The sequence below is a fragment of the Dunckerocampus dactyliophorus genome, chromosome 3, assembly GCF_027744805.1.
Source record: "Dunckerocampus dactyliophorus isolate RoL2022-P2 chromosome 3, RoL_Ddac_1.1, whole genome shotgun sequence".
NCBI lineage: Eukaryota > Metazoa > Chordata > Actinopteri > Syngnathiformes > Syngnathidae > Dunckerocampus > Dunckerocampus dactyliophorus.
Window position 1 is genome coordinate 35963709 of NC_072821.1, and position 16966 is coordinate 35980674.

General features: G+C 41.7%; 2 protein-coding genes across 2 annotated transcripts; one reads left to right on the plus strand and one right to left on the minus strand.

The window, feature by feature from the left end:
* Positions 1–1849: 1849 nt before the first annotated feature.
* Positions 1850–6814, minus strand: LOC129178241 (zinc finger protein OZF-like). Its single transcript, XM_054770263.1, has 2 exons — positions 6504–6814; positions 1850–3309 (listed from the first exon to the last, which is right to left on the minus strand). The coding sequence occupies exons 1-2, from the start codon at positions 6643–6645 to the stop codon at positions 2111–2113; spliced, it is 1341 nt and encodes a 446-aa protein (XP_054626238.1). The 5' UTR covers positions 6646–6814; the 3' UTR covers positions 1850–2110.
* Positions 6815–9715: 2901 nt separating this feature from the next.
* Positions 9716–16050, plus strand: LOC129178225 (zinc finger protein OZF-like). Its single transcript, XM_054770242.1, has 2 exons — positions 9716–9999; positions 12695–16050. Exons 1-2 carry the CDS (start codon positions 9876–9878, stop codon positions 14182–14184), a joined length of 1614 nt encoding a protein of 537 aa, XP_054626217.1. The 5' UTR covers positions 9716–9875; the 3' UTR covers positions 14185–16050.
* The last annotated feature ends 916 nt before the right edge of the window (positions 16051–16966 follow it).

A 16966-nucleotide genomic window follows, 5' to 3' on the forward strand; every position in this document is an offset into this window, starting at 1 on the left:
TACTGACAGTTAAAAAGTGGCCCTCTGAGGGCAGCCGTAACTGCAATGTGGCCCTCAATAAAAATGAGTTTGACACCCCTGTTCTAAGGGGTAGGATTTTCTTCATCGTAGACTGACAAACATTAACAGCATCTTGCTTAGGGCCTCCACAATGCTAGAAATGGCCCTGGCTGCAGGGTCATCAGCCACAAACCACCATTCCTAAAAATTTCACCGCTTTAATCCTGGAATGTCTCCTGGTGGCGGAGCAGTGACTGGGACGCTTCCTGCCACTCCCTGCAACTGATAGGTTTTGCCTCTGCGGCTGTTCTTAGGGTTAGTTCTTTCCCCAGCACCTGTCCTTCCTCCTCAGCCACAGCTGCCATTTTCGGCACATCCAGCTCAAGAATTGTGAGCACTGTGCTGAGTTCGCTCCTCTACATGCTCTTCACCTATGATTGCGTGGCCTCCCAGAACAACACCAGCATCATTAAATTTGCGGATGACACTACAGTCATCGGCCTGATCACTGGTGGTGTTGAAACATCATACAGAAGAGAGGTGGCGGACCTCATAGCTTGGTGTCGTGATAACAATCTCCTTCTCAATACAGATAAGACTAAAGAGATGATCATTGACCCAAGAACAAGGGAAAAGGAGCCGCATAGACCCCTGTTTATTGATGAGACTGAGGTGGAGAGGGTGAAAACCTTCAAGTTCCTTGGCACATACATCAGCGAAGACCTCACCTGGTCTCACAACACCCAACAAGTTATCAAGAAGTCCCAAAAGAGACTGTACTTCCTGAGAAGACTGAGGAAATTTGGCATGTCCACCAAAATCCTCAGTTGCTTCTACAGATGCACTATGGAAAGTGTCCTTACAGCCTCCATCACTGTTTGGTACGGTAACTGTACAACACGTGATAGGAAGGCACTCCAGCGGATGATCAAGACCTCACAGAACATTGTTGGGGCAGCCCTCCCCTCACTACAAGACATTTATAAAACTAGTCCTACGAAGAACACACAACCTCATCAAGGACAGCACACATCCACAACACTCATTATTCACACTCCTACCGTCAGGCAGACGCTACAGGAGTTTGAAGTCCAGGACCACAAGGCTGGCAAACAGCTTTTACCCACAGGCCATCAGGCTTCTCAACGAAGCACTCACACACGCCGCACGCAACACACGCACACACTCATAGTTCTTATTGATTTTCTTTCTTTATTTTTTGGGAGAATGAACAGAATAAGAATTTCATTGCATAGTATAACTACTTGTTTTACTGTGCATGTGACAATAAAACTCTTGAATCTCCGACTCCCCTTCTGAGTGACAGGCTACGTGATCTTCATTCTTGCCTAAGCCATCAACTCATCCATCCTTTTTAGCAATCGGGATGTACATGGTGCCGGTTGAAGGAGGCTGGTGGCATCGTCCATGAACCTCCTCAATGGGGGGTAGTCTCTAACTAGATGGTAGTTTGATCCCTCCAACCATTTGCCATGCCCGGATGAAGGTTATATCAAAGACTGCTACGAACAACATTGGCGAAATGGCACACCCCATTGGGGATTTCTACTTCTAGCTGTTGCCACCCGGTGGTCTAATCTTAGAGGGCTAAGCACATCTTCAGGTCATTGAGAAAAAAAAGAGCCGCAAAAGGGCTACCAACAGAATCGCCTTAATACAAGTAATGGGTGCAATGTACACCCCAATACAATAATAATATGTGACATAGACTATGCTCGATGGAGTGATGGAGACCAGAATGAAAGATTAGAATGAATTAGTACCCTGGACACAGGATTAAACCAGAAAAAGAAACCTTTGGTGTTTTACAGTTTTTATTTCAGTCTTATTAAAGCGATATACAAAACTGTCACAACACAAACACATTTCATGATGATTGGTGTATCATAGTACTCATTATAGCAGTGATAGTAATAGTGATAATGATGGATTGGCAATAAAATAGCTGCTGTTTGTAGCTGCACACCAAGTTGGAACTCATGAGGGAATTTGGTATCACACACGCAGCACTTTATAGGTGACGTCTCACACATGACATTACAATCCTATGGTTTGACAATCTTGTAACACATACTGGACAGGAAAACATTTATTGTCTATTGTGTAGTCGCATGTGCGCCATCAAATTGTCATGCCGAGTGAATGGTTTGGCACAAAGTGAACAGGAATATGGTTTTTCTCCCGTGTGTGTTCGCATGTGTTTCACCATACTTGACTTTGACGAGATCATTTTACCACAAACTGAGCAACTAAAAGGTTTTTCTCCAGTATGTGTCCGTTGATGTCCAGTCAAAGAGGCCTTTGAGATTAACGTTTTGCCACATATTGAGCAACTAAAAGGTTTTTCTCCTGTGTGCGTTCTCATGTGTTTGACCATATTCGACTTTGTAGAGAACCTTTTATCGCAAACTGAGCAACCAAAAGGTTTTTCTCCGGTGTGCGTGCGCATGTGAGCTGTCAAACTGTTGTGCTGTGTAAATGTTTTAGCACAAACTGAACAGGAATATGGTGTTTCCCCTGTGTGTGTTCTCATGTGTATGGTTATGTTTGACTTTGTGGAGAATCCTTTACCACAAACTGAACAAATGAAGGGCCTTTCTTCTGTGTGTGTTGTTCTGTGTTTAATCAAAATATCATTCCGAGAAAAATTCTGATTACAGACTGAGCAACTAAAGGGTTTCTCTCCTTTGTGTGCCCGCATGTGTCGAGTCAAGCCAAACTTATCAGAAAAGCTTTTATCACAAAAGGGGCAGGAAAAACATTTTTTACCTGTCTTCTTTTGAGAGCATTCAGAGTGTTTGTCGACCGTGTGAGTCATATCACCTTCATAGTTTGCATCGTTGCTCAAAGCTTCTCGGGTGTCGTTTTGGTCTTCATTCTCAGGAGAGTGGGGCGTTGTGTCGTCACTATCTGATAGTGGAGCTAAGAGGTTGTCAGCTCGTGATCCTCCACAGTGGTCTCCATCAACTTCTGTTGTCATGTGTTGAGTTGAGCTGTTGCTCGGAGGCTCCGCCACTCTCTTTTCCTCACTTGGACTGTGATGACACTGTGGGGATTCAGGTGGTTTGTCTTCATGTTCTTCAGTCTTCACAGAGACACTAAACAGTGGCAACTTGGTGAGATCAGCCTCCTCCGGCCCTTGAAGATGCTCTCCTTCCTGACCGATGTGGAGTTCCTCCTCTTCCTCTTTAATGTGGGAGGGCTGGGGATCCTCCTGCTTCAAAGTGGGGCTCCCTGCCTGCGGTTGAGGGGGATGTCCATCTTGACGACCAATCAGCTGCTGGACGTCTGCAGGACACAAGAAACAAACCCTTTCGCTCAGATGTGTTAAATATTATGTCATCGACAGACAGAAGTTCTTTTACACAGAGAACGGTCGCAATCAATTAAATCTCGGGAGTCAAGGACCGCGGATACAGTGTTTGTACTGGGGGGGCAATGTGATAGGTGACGCAGCCACTCAGATGCTACCTTTCAACTCGGGCCGAAACCACGATTTGTTGACATAAAACCAGACTTGTGATCGATAATACAGTCAAACTTGTCTATAGCGGCCACTAGAGGGAGTCTGTAAAAGTGACCGCTATAGACAGGTGGCCTCTATAGACAGGTTGGCGTCCAGTTTGAATGTTGGCCAGTAGAGGAAAAAAAGGGGGAAAAAAAGGGGGGGGGGGGGGGGGGGAATAATAATAATAATGACCAGTAGACCAGTAATAATAATAATGACCAGTAGAGGGCACTGCGGATAAAAGTTGTACAGCACTACTAGGCTTGTTATTATCATGGTTCATGGTTTTAATCCTGAACATGCATGAGTCAAACAGTAGCACATCACATAGTACAATTCACAATTTTGCATGTCCAAAAAGGAGTAGGAAGAAGCAAAGCTTATTTAATCCTACTCCTTATCAGTTTCACATCAGTTGCAATACATTTATTCACCTCTTGTTCTTCCAAGTGTACTTTGTAGGTCTACATGACAATGTAGTGCAATCATAGCCAAGGTTTTTACTTACTAAAAGGAAGCTAGAGGCTTAATAATAACTGATAGAATATATCCACGACCCACAGAACAAAGCTGTGCTAGTAATGTCTTACGCTTGTTTTTAATATTTTACTTTTTATACGGCAGTGTCATTACAGATTTAGTTCATCAGGAAGTGACGGGAAGTGACGGTGGGGGTCCCGAGCAGGAGAGCTAGGCTCAGTGCTAGCTGTGAGTTTGGAGAGAGTTGGGAAGTGTGTTTATGTTGGCGTGGATGTAAAGTCCTGCAGTGTTCTCCGCTGTTAATAAAGCCATTAAAGTGCATCGGCGACATGAGTCTCTCCTTCCCCACAACAAGCGGCATTACAGTATTGACCAGTGCACACCAGGAAATAAACGGTGTCATTTCTTACAGGCATTGCCGGGACAGCTATGTAGTGGGGCTTGTTTAACCTTTGGCTTGTGGGCAAGCAGGAAGGAGAGACGATGCTGAGACTGCTGTCTGGTGGCCACGTTCAAGAAGGCAGAAGAAACAGGAGAAGTTTCCTTCTTTGCTTCGGAGCTGAATAACACTGACAAGTTAACAGACTAGTAGCGAACGGAAAAGAAGACGGCTTTGTTTGTGTCGAATACAGAAGATGAGGACTTTGATGGATTTGTGGATGAGGTAGATCAAAAATAACGTGAGTACATTCTAAAATACTTCAATTAAGTACAACCGAATTCATTTTTGCTCCCGCTGCCGCATGCATGCTAACGTATGTTTTTTTTTTTTTTGTAGCGTCGCTGGGAGCACGTCCTGTTCCCAGCCTACTTTGCGGTAATGGTTTTGGTGCAAATGCTCTTAAAGTTACATGTTTGACCAGGAAATAGCAAGCTCAAAAGAAGACGGCTTTTTTATGTGGAACAACTGACAGTTTGTGTGGATCTTGTGAATGATTGTGACTGAGCTAGGACTCAGTAATTAAAGTCTACACACGACGGCGTCATTGATTGAAAAACAAAACCTTTTCGTGCATGAAGCTTCTACTTGAGTTGGTAATTTGGCCGCTATATGCAGGCAGATATTGACCAAGGGAGACAAAATGGGTGGCCGCTGGCCGCGCTGGACAGGTGACTGCTATACACAGGGTCTATAACATGTAAATTTGCTGGGGGGGGGGGATTTTTCAGTGTCTGCTATAGGGAGGTGGCTGTTCTATAAAGGTGGCCGTGACTTTTTCATTTTGTTGTCACACGTGTTGCTCATTTGCATGTGCTTTTGGGGCGGGTTAAACGGAGAGCAGCCTGCTTTAAAAGAGGGGGGAGATTAAGCCAACACTGCCATAACTAACTGAATTAAAGCCTGGCTTGATTTTGAAATTTGACGACATTTATCTTTGTTGTTTTACGATGATATTGGTTCACTGTGGGGCACTACATTAAGTTTCTTTTAATAAAATATTTCATAAACCAAGTTGTGTACAGGGTAAATCTACATTATTATCCATTTACGCTCGCCGACCACGCCTATACAGTGGGTCAGGGGTCAAGGGTTGGCTCCAGCCCAACCACCACCCACACGCACCCCCTCCTCAAACAGTTAGGTGCTAATGGTTATCAGCAAACGGTAAAGAAGACTTAGATATTGGATATAATGAATGATAATTAGGTTTGGGTATTTGAGTCTCGAGCATCGATACAAACACGAATCGTTCAAATTCACACAATACCCAACCCTAATGATGAATTTTGTATTGGAGAATCTCGTGGGAACGGTTTTTTTTCACGAAACAGTGAAGTGGCAAGCGCAGAGGAGCTGTGACCGTGAAGTAGGTCGTTAGCTCCCCAAACAACAAAAAATAAAAAATCTAATTTCTTCCTGTCTACGGTTTGACATGCACAAAAATAAAAACACTTTCTTCGCTGCCATTTTCAAGAAAAAGCAACAAATGGTACTGAGCAGTGGCCACTCATCATAGTACGCCTGGCAAGTTGTCATTCATAGACTTCCTAAAGCTGTAACTGTTTTTGTATTTATTACTTGCTGAAAGTAAAAACATAAAAGAATATAAAACAATCTAAAACATGCATTTACATCTTTCTTGAAAGTGGCTTCCATCTGCATAATTTTTTTTTTCCTGGACATTTTGGGATCATGTGTAGACATTTCTCATTTGCACTGTTAAACACTGATGTAGACACACTGCCATCAAGTGGCGGGATGCCTTCACTTCGCGTCGTCAGTAACTCAAGCATACTATGGGAAATGTAGTTTATGGAGAATACACGCTTTCATGTCACATAGACTCGTTTTAAGATAATCATACACATTTTAAGCACTGGTGGGCCACATAAAATGATATGGCGGGTCACATTTGGTCCCGTGGGCCTCGAGTTTGAAACTGGTGCTCGAGAGGAATGCGCGATGACGTCAGTAACAACCCGCAGTCGATTCATTTTGCCGTCGAGGAGTCATCGACTAGTCCTGGCAGCCCTAGTAAACATGTAAACATACCTTCATTATCTAGTACAATTTGAGTCTTGCTAACAGCTTCCAGCTGCTGACGCTCGCTCTTCTCTCTTGTTTGAGAAAGTTCCTCCTCGTACGACGCTATCGTTCTTTCTAACAGCCCGAATATTTCATCAGCTGCTGCCATTGGTCGCTCCTTCGCCGACTCTTCCAACACTTTGAATGTTCTGAACTCGATTTCACTTATTCGTCGTCGTCGTCGTCCTTTGTCTCCCGTCGCCTCGAAGCGTTGCTAACTTCCGCCTTTTTCTTCTTCGACTGAGGTTTTACGGGGGCTGTATCATTCACGATTTCTCACTGCTGTCGTCTTGCGGCCCTCTTCTTCTTGATTTTTTTTTATTGGTCGTTGTGCACTAGCGATGGGAAACTCGATACTGACTCGAGTTCGTATGTCACTCACTAATATGAATCTCGGACTTGAGTCACTCTAGTCACCCGTCACAGAGCGCATGCGAATAAAGTTCCGTCGCCTTTCCCTATTTACTACAGCTGGCGGGAGCAGGGGTGAGGAAGTGAACGAGTTAACAGAGACGAGTACCCTTGAGTCCCGATCCAGTGAAACACTCGCGAGTTTTGAACGACTCGTTCAATCCTTGCACATCTCTACTGTGCTTTACCGAGTGTGGATCGATAGGTTCAATAAAATAAAATAAAAAAAAAAATTACAAGTAAAAATTAATAAAGAAATACATAATTTTATATCAATCCGAATAAGAATGTATTTCCAAAAACCTACACGCCTTGAATAAAATATCTCAATCCTAACATTTCCATTCTTGACTATACTTTCAACTTTCTCACTATTGCGTATTTCCATATTTAATTCTGCTTTACATGTTGCATACTTTTCATATCTATCTGCTAAATGGTTTCCTAGAATGCCTACATGAGCACAAAAACTTTGCAAGCGCAAAAATAAATCATATTTTAGGGACCCGGAACACAAAAACCTGAAACTCACTCACTTGCGCCCCCTTTTAATTACCCCTGCCACTAGTTTCACCCATCATCCCAAAATTTGGCGGAGACGTCTGTCATGAAAGGATGCACAAAAAAGTCCCAATAAGCCATGTTCCAAGACAAACAGCTATTTTTAATTGAAGCGACCATTTATGGCGAAAACCATGGGCTGTACTTTGACAAACTATTCCTCGGGACTTTGACCAAATGAGCCCGAATTAAAATCGCATATACCATACAGCTTGGCGATGATACTGTATGTTGCAGACCAATTCAACCTCTGCCAGAGGGTGTGGGCAGGGTATCTCTCTTCTCTTTGAGTGTCATGCAAGTTCCTGGCTTCGACGACACATTGAATGTATATAGTGCTGATGTAATTGATGATTTCTTGCAGCTTTCCAGATTTCTTTCATTGTTCGTTGTCCGGATGCCTCTTTCAATTGTTGTAAAAACAGGATCCTTTGTCCTCCTCTAGCTTTTTTCCCAGGAATCCTGCCGGAAAGACTTAGGTCTTCTATCTTCCCTTTTCGGATAACGACAAAACTGAGCTGCCGGCATTGGATGATGTCGAGAAGTTTTCGTTTTTGGTCCATTCGTTGCAACACTGCCTCGTTTGTCTCGTGTGCCGTATAGGGAATGCGTAGCATACGCCGATAAAGCCACATTTCTGTGGCCTCGATGTTGCGCCTGGTTTCCGCTGTTATTGTCCAGGACTCACACCCATAAAGTAGAATTGGCCATATGAAACATTTGAGAAGCCTACATTTCAGCAGAAGGGACAGCTTGGGGTCTTTGAAAATGGAGCTCATCTGACTGAAGCTAGATTTCGCTAGAGCTATTCTTCGTCTTATCTCTTGGCGGCAGCTACCATCTTAGGTGATTAAGGACCCGAGGTAGTTGAAAGACTCGACCTGTTGAATTTTTTTGTCATCGCATTTGAGATTGCATCTCGGCGGGGGAGACTCCTTGGAGAAAACCATACAAAAAGTCTTTTTGCAGTTTATCTCAAGACCAAGTTCTTGCGAGGCTTGAAGGGTCACGTCGAGTAGCCTTTGTAGTCCTTCTTCGCTTGATTCCAGCAAGGCAGGGTATGGCGACAAATCAATCTGATGATTCACCACAAAATTGTAAACATTGATGAAGACCATACCTAAGCCCTGCATAGGTCACTTCCCGAATTCGTCTCAGCGCCACCCAGTGGGGCAGCAAATGACAATTTTAAACAAGCACAAACACAAACATTCTAAATGGGGACACTGGCGTTGAGTCCTGCGTCCCACGTGCCCGCCGATTTTAATAATATAATAATGTAGTTGTACTAGCATACGGAAGTATGTCTGCTAAGATACACATTAATGTCACACTGACTTTCTGTGATTATCTGCTTGAGGCTAGAGGCCTCTCGTCTCCAAAACAAGTGCTTGACATGCTTATCACCTGATTGAAATAGCCTTGGGCGTCGGTGCATTTTTTCCTTGACAGTGTTACATTCATTCACACTTGGAAAGCAGCTACCGCGGTTGTCTTTGAAGTACTGTATTCTCACCATCTTAAATCAGGTTTTTGAAGCAGATTGTGACATTGTGAATATTCTGTATATATATTTAAAGTTAAGCAAAAATACGTGAAGGAAGTATACTATCCTGCGAGTCACTTCATGACCAAATTTAGGACTGTTATTAATACAGACTCTCGGCTCTTTTTGTGGGGACTACCCACAGACTGTTTTACATTTTTTCTAGCATTGTCCACTCCATGACCACTCCAAAAAGCTGTGGAAGGACTTCAGCAGATACATTATTGATCCCATCTTCAAGGACTTTGTTTTGTCGTGGGCAAATGTTGTTTTTTGCTTTTATTGGAGCTCTAAGAAAGAAGAAAATGCTTTTTTTCTTATAAATCTATTGATTATTTTGGCTAAATGTTTCATCCACAAAGGCAAATAAAGCAGTAAAAAACCCAATTTAATTTTTTTCCTTAAAGATGTTGAACAATATATTCAACTTATAAACAAAATCTGACTACAAAAAGGCTCTCAAACCATTAACAATTTGCTCTGATTTAAGTGTTTTTATTTGATGTAATCCCTGGCTATGTTCTTTGTTTTTTGTTATTTGCGTACATTTATAATACAGTATACCTGTTTGCTACTAATAAAGATTGTTAAAAAACGAGTGAAGGAAGTGACGTCACCTTGCACATGCGCAGAACGGAGAACACAACCGAACAAAACAGGACGAGGAAAAAGCAAGATGGCGTTTGTTACTGTGGTCATTACTGTTTTGGGTTCTTAATCCACGCGTACACGTCCACATGTATGCACACACAACAGCGTAAGCGTCGTTCGTATTTGTTTAGCTTGAGACACGGAAGTGATCAACACGTCGCTAAGCGAAAATGTGCGAAACAACGATAACAGAGTATGAGGAGGAACTTTCTGGAACAAAAGAGGAGAAGGAGCCACAACGTCAACTACTGAAAGCTGTTTTCAAGAAGCATCAAGTTGTGTCACACAGACAAGGTTAGTATAGCCCTAGATCACGTGTTTACAAGCTTTCTATTTGATAATTAAGACTACTCATTACAAATTTACAATCAGCACTCATATGTTGATATGAAATTAGATTTCATTGATAAATAAGATCCGTCAGTGTCATGTTATGGAAAATAGCAACGCGAATTCCACACACGTTGTTTTTAAGTTAATAACTGCCTGACGTTGAATGCAATGATTGATAAATCTTATATTGGCTTCCATTGCATGTTTATTTTAACACGTGACTTCACTTCACAGCTTATGTTGTGTTTCATACAGTAGATAACATACTTTGCATGGAAAACGCTATACGCACCTTCGGCCCTGTTTTGTGTGTACACAAGTTTCACAGATGAGACCCTTGGAAAGGGTGTGCAAACTGCGGCACAGGGGTCATGCGGCTGTTTTTTTCAATTGTTCATGACACATTCTAAAAATATAATTTAACAAGAACGTGTTTAAAAAAACAGCAATAACTATGCAGTAATTTTACAAGAATACAGTCAAACTATTAAGAGTAAAAGTTGTAATCTAACCACAAAATGTCATAATTTTGTGACAATTATGTAGTAATATTATGAGAGAAAATTCCAACATTTTAGTAGCGTAAAGTTAAATTATTAGCTCATTCAATCCCAGCCATTTTTCAAAAGACAAGACTTTCAGTACCGGCCATTTTAGACGATTTTGACTGAGCTTTCAAGGCACACACAATATTGTGTTCTATGCCTGTAAAAACATGGAACCCACCAAAAGAAAGATTAGACTTCCGTCTTTCATCATGAAAAAAGTAAATAATAAAATACATACAAATAGTAAAACACTATGATTAAAAATGTCATCAATAAAGATGAGAATAAAATAGCTGAAGGATGGCACATAAAAAACAGAATAGAATTACAATTCAAGTATAGCAAGTGTTAGAAAAATGTGTTATAACTGCACTTTTAAAACGATCCCTTCCCGAAAATGCATTGTGTTTTATCATTAGCCTTTTTATGTTCTGTCATGTGATGTCTTCAGCCTCTCTCATGTGCTAGCATATGATGTTCTGTCATGGTATGTTCAAATAGAGTCCTTTGTGTAGTCCTCCTCCATTTGCTCAACTCCTGATATAAATAGCCTTGGGCATCTGGTCATGTGAGCAATAGCTTTAGCCTCTCATTTTAGGTTACCCCTCCCCCCGCATATATGCACATCCTATATACACTCCTGATCAAAATTTTAAGACCAGTTGAAAAATTACGAGGATTTACATTTTGCACTGTTGGATCTGAAAGAGGTTCTAAGTAGAGCCTCAAAATGCAAAAAGAAGAGATGAGAGGATGCAAAAAGCTGTTTACAGGAAGCATTTTATTGCAAGGAAGCATTAATGTGACATAGGCTGTTCATCAGCTGATCAAACGTTTAAGAGCAGCGTTCTTGCAAAGATGTGAATTGAATGTGATTTAGTGTCATGTATTCACACTGTCTTGATCTCTTGATGGCAAAAAAGCTTCCTCTCTTTGAACGCGGTGGGATTGTTGAGCTGCTGAAGCAAGGCCTCCCGCAGCGCGCCATTGCTGCTGAGGTTGGACGCAGTAAGACAGACATTTGAAACTTCTTCATCCTGAGGGTGATGGAACAAAAAAAGTCAAGTGGTAGACATAAAAAAATGTCACCGGCCCTGAGCGTAGGATCCCATTGGCTGTCCATCAAGACGCACGGCCATCCTCTGCGCAAATGAAGGTTGGTACTGGTACCAAGTGCAGTCCAATAACCATCAGACGCCATCTGCCAGGGAAAGCTTTTAAGAAGAAAGGACGTTTTCAGAGACCTCGTCTCCTTCAATGCCACATCATTGGCCATTTGGAATTTGCAGGAGATCACCAAACAGGGGACATTAGAAGGTGGAAGAAAGTTTTATTCTGCCTTGACGGTCCTGATGGCTTCCAACATTACTGGCATGACAAGGAGATCCCACCTCATATGTTGTCCACAGTGGAGTTGGCCCCATCATCATCCTTCAATGGAATAATACAGCTTCAGGTTGTGCAGCTTTTGTGGAGACGCTGCAAGGGGCGTCCCTCATGACTGAAGGCCCTCGTCTGTGTGGTAATGACTGGCTTTTTCAACAGGAAAATGCCACACTTCACAAAGGACTTCTTCCAGAGGAATAAGGTCACTTGTTTGGACCATCCTGCGTGTTCTCCTGATCTAAATCCAATAGAGAACATGGATGGATGGCAAGAGAAGTTTACAAAAACGGACATCAGTTTCAGACAGTGGATGCCCTCCGTGAAGCCATCTTCACCACTTGGAGCAACATTCCCACTAGCCTCCTGGAAACACTGGCATCAAGCATACCCAAACCCATTTTTCACCTCATTAACAAGAATGGTGCAGCTACTTATTACTGACACATTATCTGAGCTATGGTCTTAAACATTTGATCAGCTGATAAGCAGCCTATTTCGCTTTAATGCCTGTTTGGAATTAATTTGCCTACTCAAAACATTTTTGTGTCACTCCTATTTCTTCATTTTGCATTTTGAAGCTCTTCTTAGAACCTCTAACATCCAACAGTGGAAAACGGACAATGTCCAGTTAGCTCTGTGATGACCATGTGTGATGTGATCATCTGTGATGATGAGCAAAGCCGGACTTTTCTAAAGCATACTTGTGTTCTTGTGCCTTGCAGACGTCAGTGAAGAACATCTTTCCACTAAGAGGCAGGAGTGGAGCTCCATAGTGGACCAGGAGGAGCCACAGCCCCCCTACATTAAAGAGGAAGAAGAGGAACCAGAGCCACCCCACAGTAAACAGAAAGTAGAGGAGCCACAGCCCTCTTACATTAAAGAAGAAGAGGAGAATTACAGCATCAATCAGGAGGGAGAGCATCTTGAAGGGTTGGAGGAGTTCCCAGTGATTTGTGTTATTGTGAAAAGTGAGGATGATGAAGACGGAGGTGAAAGTGAGAAGAGAGAGGTGGAGCCTCCAAGCAGCAGCTCAACTCAACACATGACAACAGAAGCTGATGGAGACCACTGTGGAGGATCACAAGCAGACAACCTCTTAGCTCCACTATCAGATAGTGACGACACAACGTCACACTCTCCTGACACTGATGATGAAGACTCTAAAGCTGATATGACATGTCACACTGACAACACACACTTGAAATGCTCTCACTGTGACAAAACCTTTAATTACCGTAGTAGTCTGAAAAGACACATGCAAAGTCACACAGGAGAGAAACCATTCATATGCTCAATTTGTGATAAAAGTTTTTCCCTGAAGGCAAATTTGAAATCACACACAAGAATACACACTGGAGAGAAACCTTTTTGCTGTTCAGTGTGCAGCATAGGTTTTGCACGCAATCAGGATTTGAAAATGCACATGAGAACACACACTGGGGATAAACCTTTTACCTGTTCAGTGTGTGGTGTAGGATTTATACGAAATCAAGATTTGAAAATACACGTGAGAACACACACTGGGGAAAAACCTTTTACCTGTTCTATCTGTAGTAAAAAATTCTCTCAGAAAGTAAGTTTGACAGCACACACAAGAAAACACACTGGAGAGACACCTTTTTCCTGTTCAGTGTGTGGTATATACTTTAGAGGAAATCAAGATTTGAAACGACACATGAGAAGTCACACAGGAGAGAAACCATTCATGTGCTCAGTATGTGATAAAAGGTTCTCCTTAAAGGCAAATTTTAAATCACACGCAAGAATACACACTGGAGAAAAACCCTTTTCCTGTTCAGTGTGTGGTATAGGTTTCGCTCAAAGTCAAGATGTGAAAATACACATGAGAACACACACTGGGGAGAAACCTTTTACCTGTTTAGTGTGCGGTATAGGTTTTGCACGAAATCAAGATTTGAAAGTGCACTTGAGAACGCACACTGGTGAAAAACCATATTCCTGTTCAGTCTGCAACAAAAGTTTTGGTGTCCAAACGCACCTTGTAACACACATGAGAACGCACACTGGAGAGAAACCTTACTCCTGTTCGGGCTGCAAAAAAAGCTTTTGTCAACGAGCAACACTTGTAGCACACATGAGAATACACACTGGTGAGAAAGTGTTTAGTTGCAGTGTGTGTGGTGAAAGATTCTCTTATAAGTACCAGCTTAACAATCACAAGTGTGCTGGTGAGAACAGCAGCAGTAAATGAAGCTGCAGGACTTGAAATAAACTGTCAAGACTTTTGCAAATTGATGATTGTTGATCACTTGAGTGGCAGCTGGTTGTAGTTGTGTTCATAACAGTCCCATTTTGTGCTTTTCATGCTTCCCTTTTCTTTTTGTGTGTTTTTACTTGTTGGTTTCAACCCCTACGGAATTGCCCAATGAGATATTTTACCACGATGCCCTTTGATATTACTAGTATTAGTTATAGTTGTGGACAAACATACATATGTACTTCTGCTAATATAAACATTTGGTTTGGTTTGGTTTAGTTTATTTGAACATGAAGGTTACAATGGAATACATCTCATGAATCATTTTTTTTTTTCACAGTTCTACATGACCAAAAGGAGTAGGAAGAAGCAAAGCTTATTTAATCCTACCCCCCTTCCAATCTACATCTTGTACAGTACATGTTGTTCACTTCCTGCATTCCATGTCATGTTTTCAGTGATAGTCAGGATAATACATAATAGATAACGGTAAGATAGCCCTCCCCCCAAAAAAAGAAAAAGAAAATTTTATATATATATACATTAATAATAATAATAATGATGACAATACTAAATAAATAAATAAAAAAGAACAAAGCTTTTTTCTTTTTTTTTAAACAAAACAAAGAAGAATAATTAAAAAAATAAAAAAATAAAAAATTAATAAAATAAAATAACAAACCTGACAGAACAATCAGGACTCTTCTGCCTTGTATTTAGCAAACATCAACTGCTTGTATTGTTTTTTGAATTTGCTCATCTCTGTACATTGTTTGAGTTCTTTACTCAATCCATTCCATAATTTAATTCCACACACGGAAATGCTGTGGGTTTTCAGCGTAGTTCTCGCATACAAATGTTTAAGGTTTAATTTTCCTCTAAGATCATATTTCTCCTCTCTGATTGAGAAATACTTTATTAGGTTTATACTTTATTTGTATTACACAAGTTTGCTGGAGGAAGCAACTACTATATTATGGTTAATCGAGGGAAAGGCTTCTTGAGACGTCATCTGTACTTCTGTGAAGAAGGTGTTGGACGTTTTGCTCCTCATCCGAAGAGCTTTGTCAGCGAACTAACAAGTGCTGGTAGCCTAGGCCTTAAATACAGTAAGAGTGGGCGGAATTGGTGTGCCAACACCCTCCTCCTATTGGTTCCTTACACTAAGACTGGGAGAGTTGTGGTCTAATCCTCTCCTGCCATTAGCACCTCCGATCAAAGGGAAGTGTAGCTCCCTGTCCAAATTAAACAGGGTCCAAATTACACCTTAAACCACCATTCCGATTCATTGATGGGTTCTGTTGTTGAATGAATGAACACAGAACCCATCATTGAATCGGAATGGTGGTTTGAGGTTTAATTTGGACCCTGTGTTCAGCAGGTTACTGAGACCAAAACCCACAGCTCTTAGTCATGCAAATGAGGTGGAGCCAGGGCCGAGCCAGAACAATAGATGCTAACGAGCCAGTATCAGAGTCGTTTATACCCAACTACAGGGAGCTACACTTCCCTTTGATTGGAGGTGCTAATGGCAGGAGAGGATTAGACCACAACTGGAGGAGCGAAACGTCCGACACCTTCTTCACAGAAGTACAGATGACGTCTCAAGAAACCTTTCCCTCGATGGACAACTCCTGTACGACTGAGAGCCTACACAGACGTATATTATGGTTAACTGTTCAAGGGGGCCTTCCATTCCGCCTTCAAGACAAATGTCATTCCCATTTGGAAGGACTCAGACAAAACTTATTCCCAGATAAAGTTTGTACGAGTATGCCGCTGTTCCGCTCCCTGGCAGGGCACTTGTATCAGACTGCTGCGTGTTTGTGTCAGCCGTCTCCTTCTGCAAATAAATGTGACAAAATGAACACTTGTATTTTCTTCTTGCCACCAGTTACTGATATGCTACTGATATTTTGCTCGTGGGTCGAGACATTGGTGGAAGACACTCTGGAACCACTTTGGGGTGACGGTGACTCTAAAGCAGTTCATGAAAAGAAACAATCAGACCTGGTGAGAATGGAAATTTCTGTTCTGTTCTGTTTTCATCAATTATTATTTGTTAATTGTTTGTTTTGGGGTTGTGGACATCTCCATAGATTTTGTTAAAATTGAAAAATAGTTGGAGAATTATCACATTCCATCTTTGGTTTAGTTTTTTTCAACATTCATACAAGATTACATTGGAGTACATCTCAGATACAGTTACACGATTCAACATATCGGAAAAGGAGTAGGAAGATTTCATTCCACACCAAAAACTTTCATGATGATGATGACTGCAAACAAAACTACACACCCCTTTTTTATTGTCCTACATCATGTATATGCAGTATTTATATACAGCTACAGATAAATAGGTATAATATATTCCATATCCATATGGGCACTATTTCTGTAACTCTTTTTTTGACAGTGTGTCCGACAATCACAATAAAAGCTTGTTCTATTGCTAACCGGGCTGCTTTTCAAGTCGCAACTGAATGAAACAAAACTGACTGACACTCTGCCACAGCTTTCTTTTTCTATTGTGTATTGCATTGAAACGGTAGAAGAATATTAACACAATTGAATTACACACACAATGATGTCACACGTGGTATATGTGGTGAAGGCGAAGCTGTCCAAGTCCTGACAGTTTATTTCAAGTCGTGCGTCTTCATTTACTGCTGCTGTTCTCACCCACCAGCACACTTGTGATTGCTAAGCTGGTACTTGAAATACAATCTGTCATCACACTCACTGCAACTCAACACCTTCTCACCACCGTGTCTTA

Bases quoted from the DNA above. Each gene is read 5' to 3' on its own strand.
- LOC129178225 (XM_054770242.1), top strand. From the start codon at position 9,876: ATGTGCGAAACAACGATAACAGAGTATGAGGAGGAACTTTCTGGAACA. The intron at 10,000-12,694 runs GTTAGTATAGCC...TGTGCCTTGCAG, and splicing joins AGTTGTGTCACACAGACAAG to ACGTCAGTGAAGAACATCTT.
- LOC129178241 (XM_054770263.1), bottom strand. From the start codon at position 6,645: ATGGCAGCAGCTGATGAAATATTCGGGCTGTTAGAAAGAACGATAGCG. The intron at 3,310-6,503 runs GTATGTTTACAT...TGTGTCCTGCAG, and splicing joins AATTGTACTAGATAATGAAG to ACGTCCAGCAGCTGATTGGT.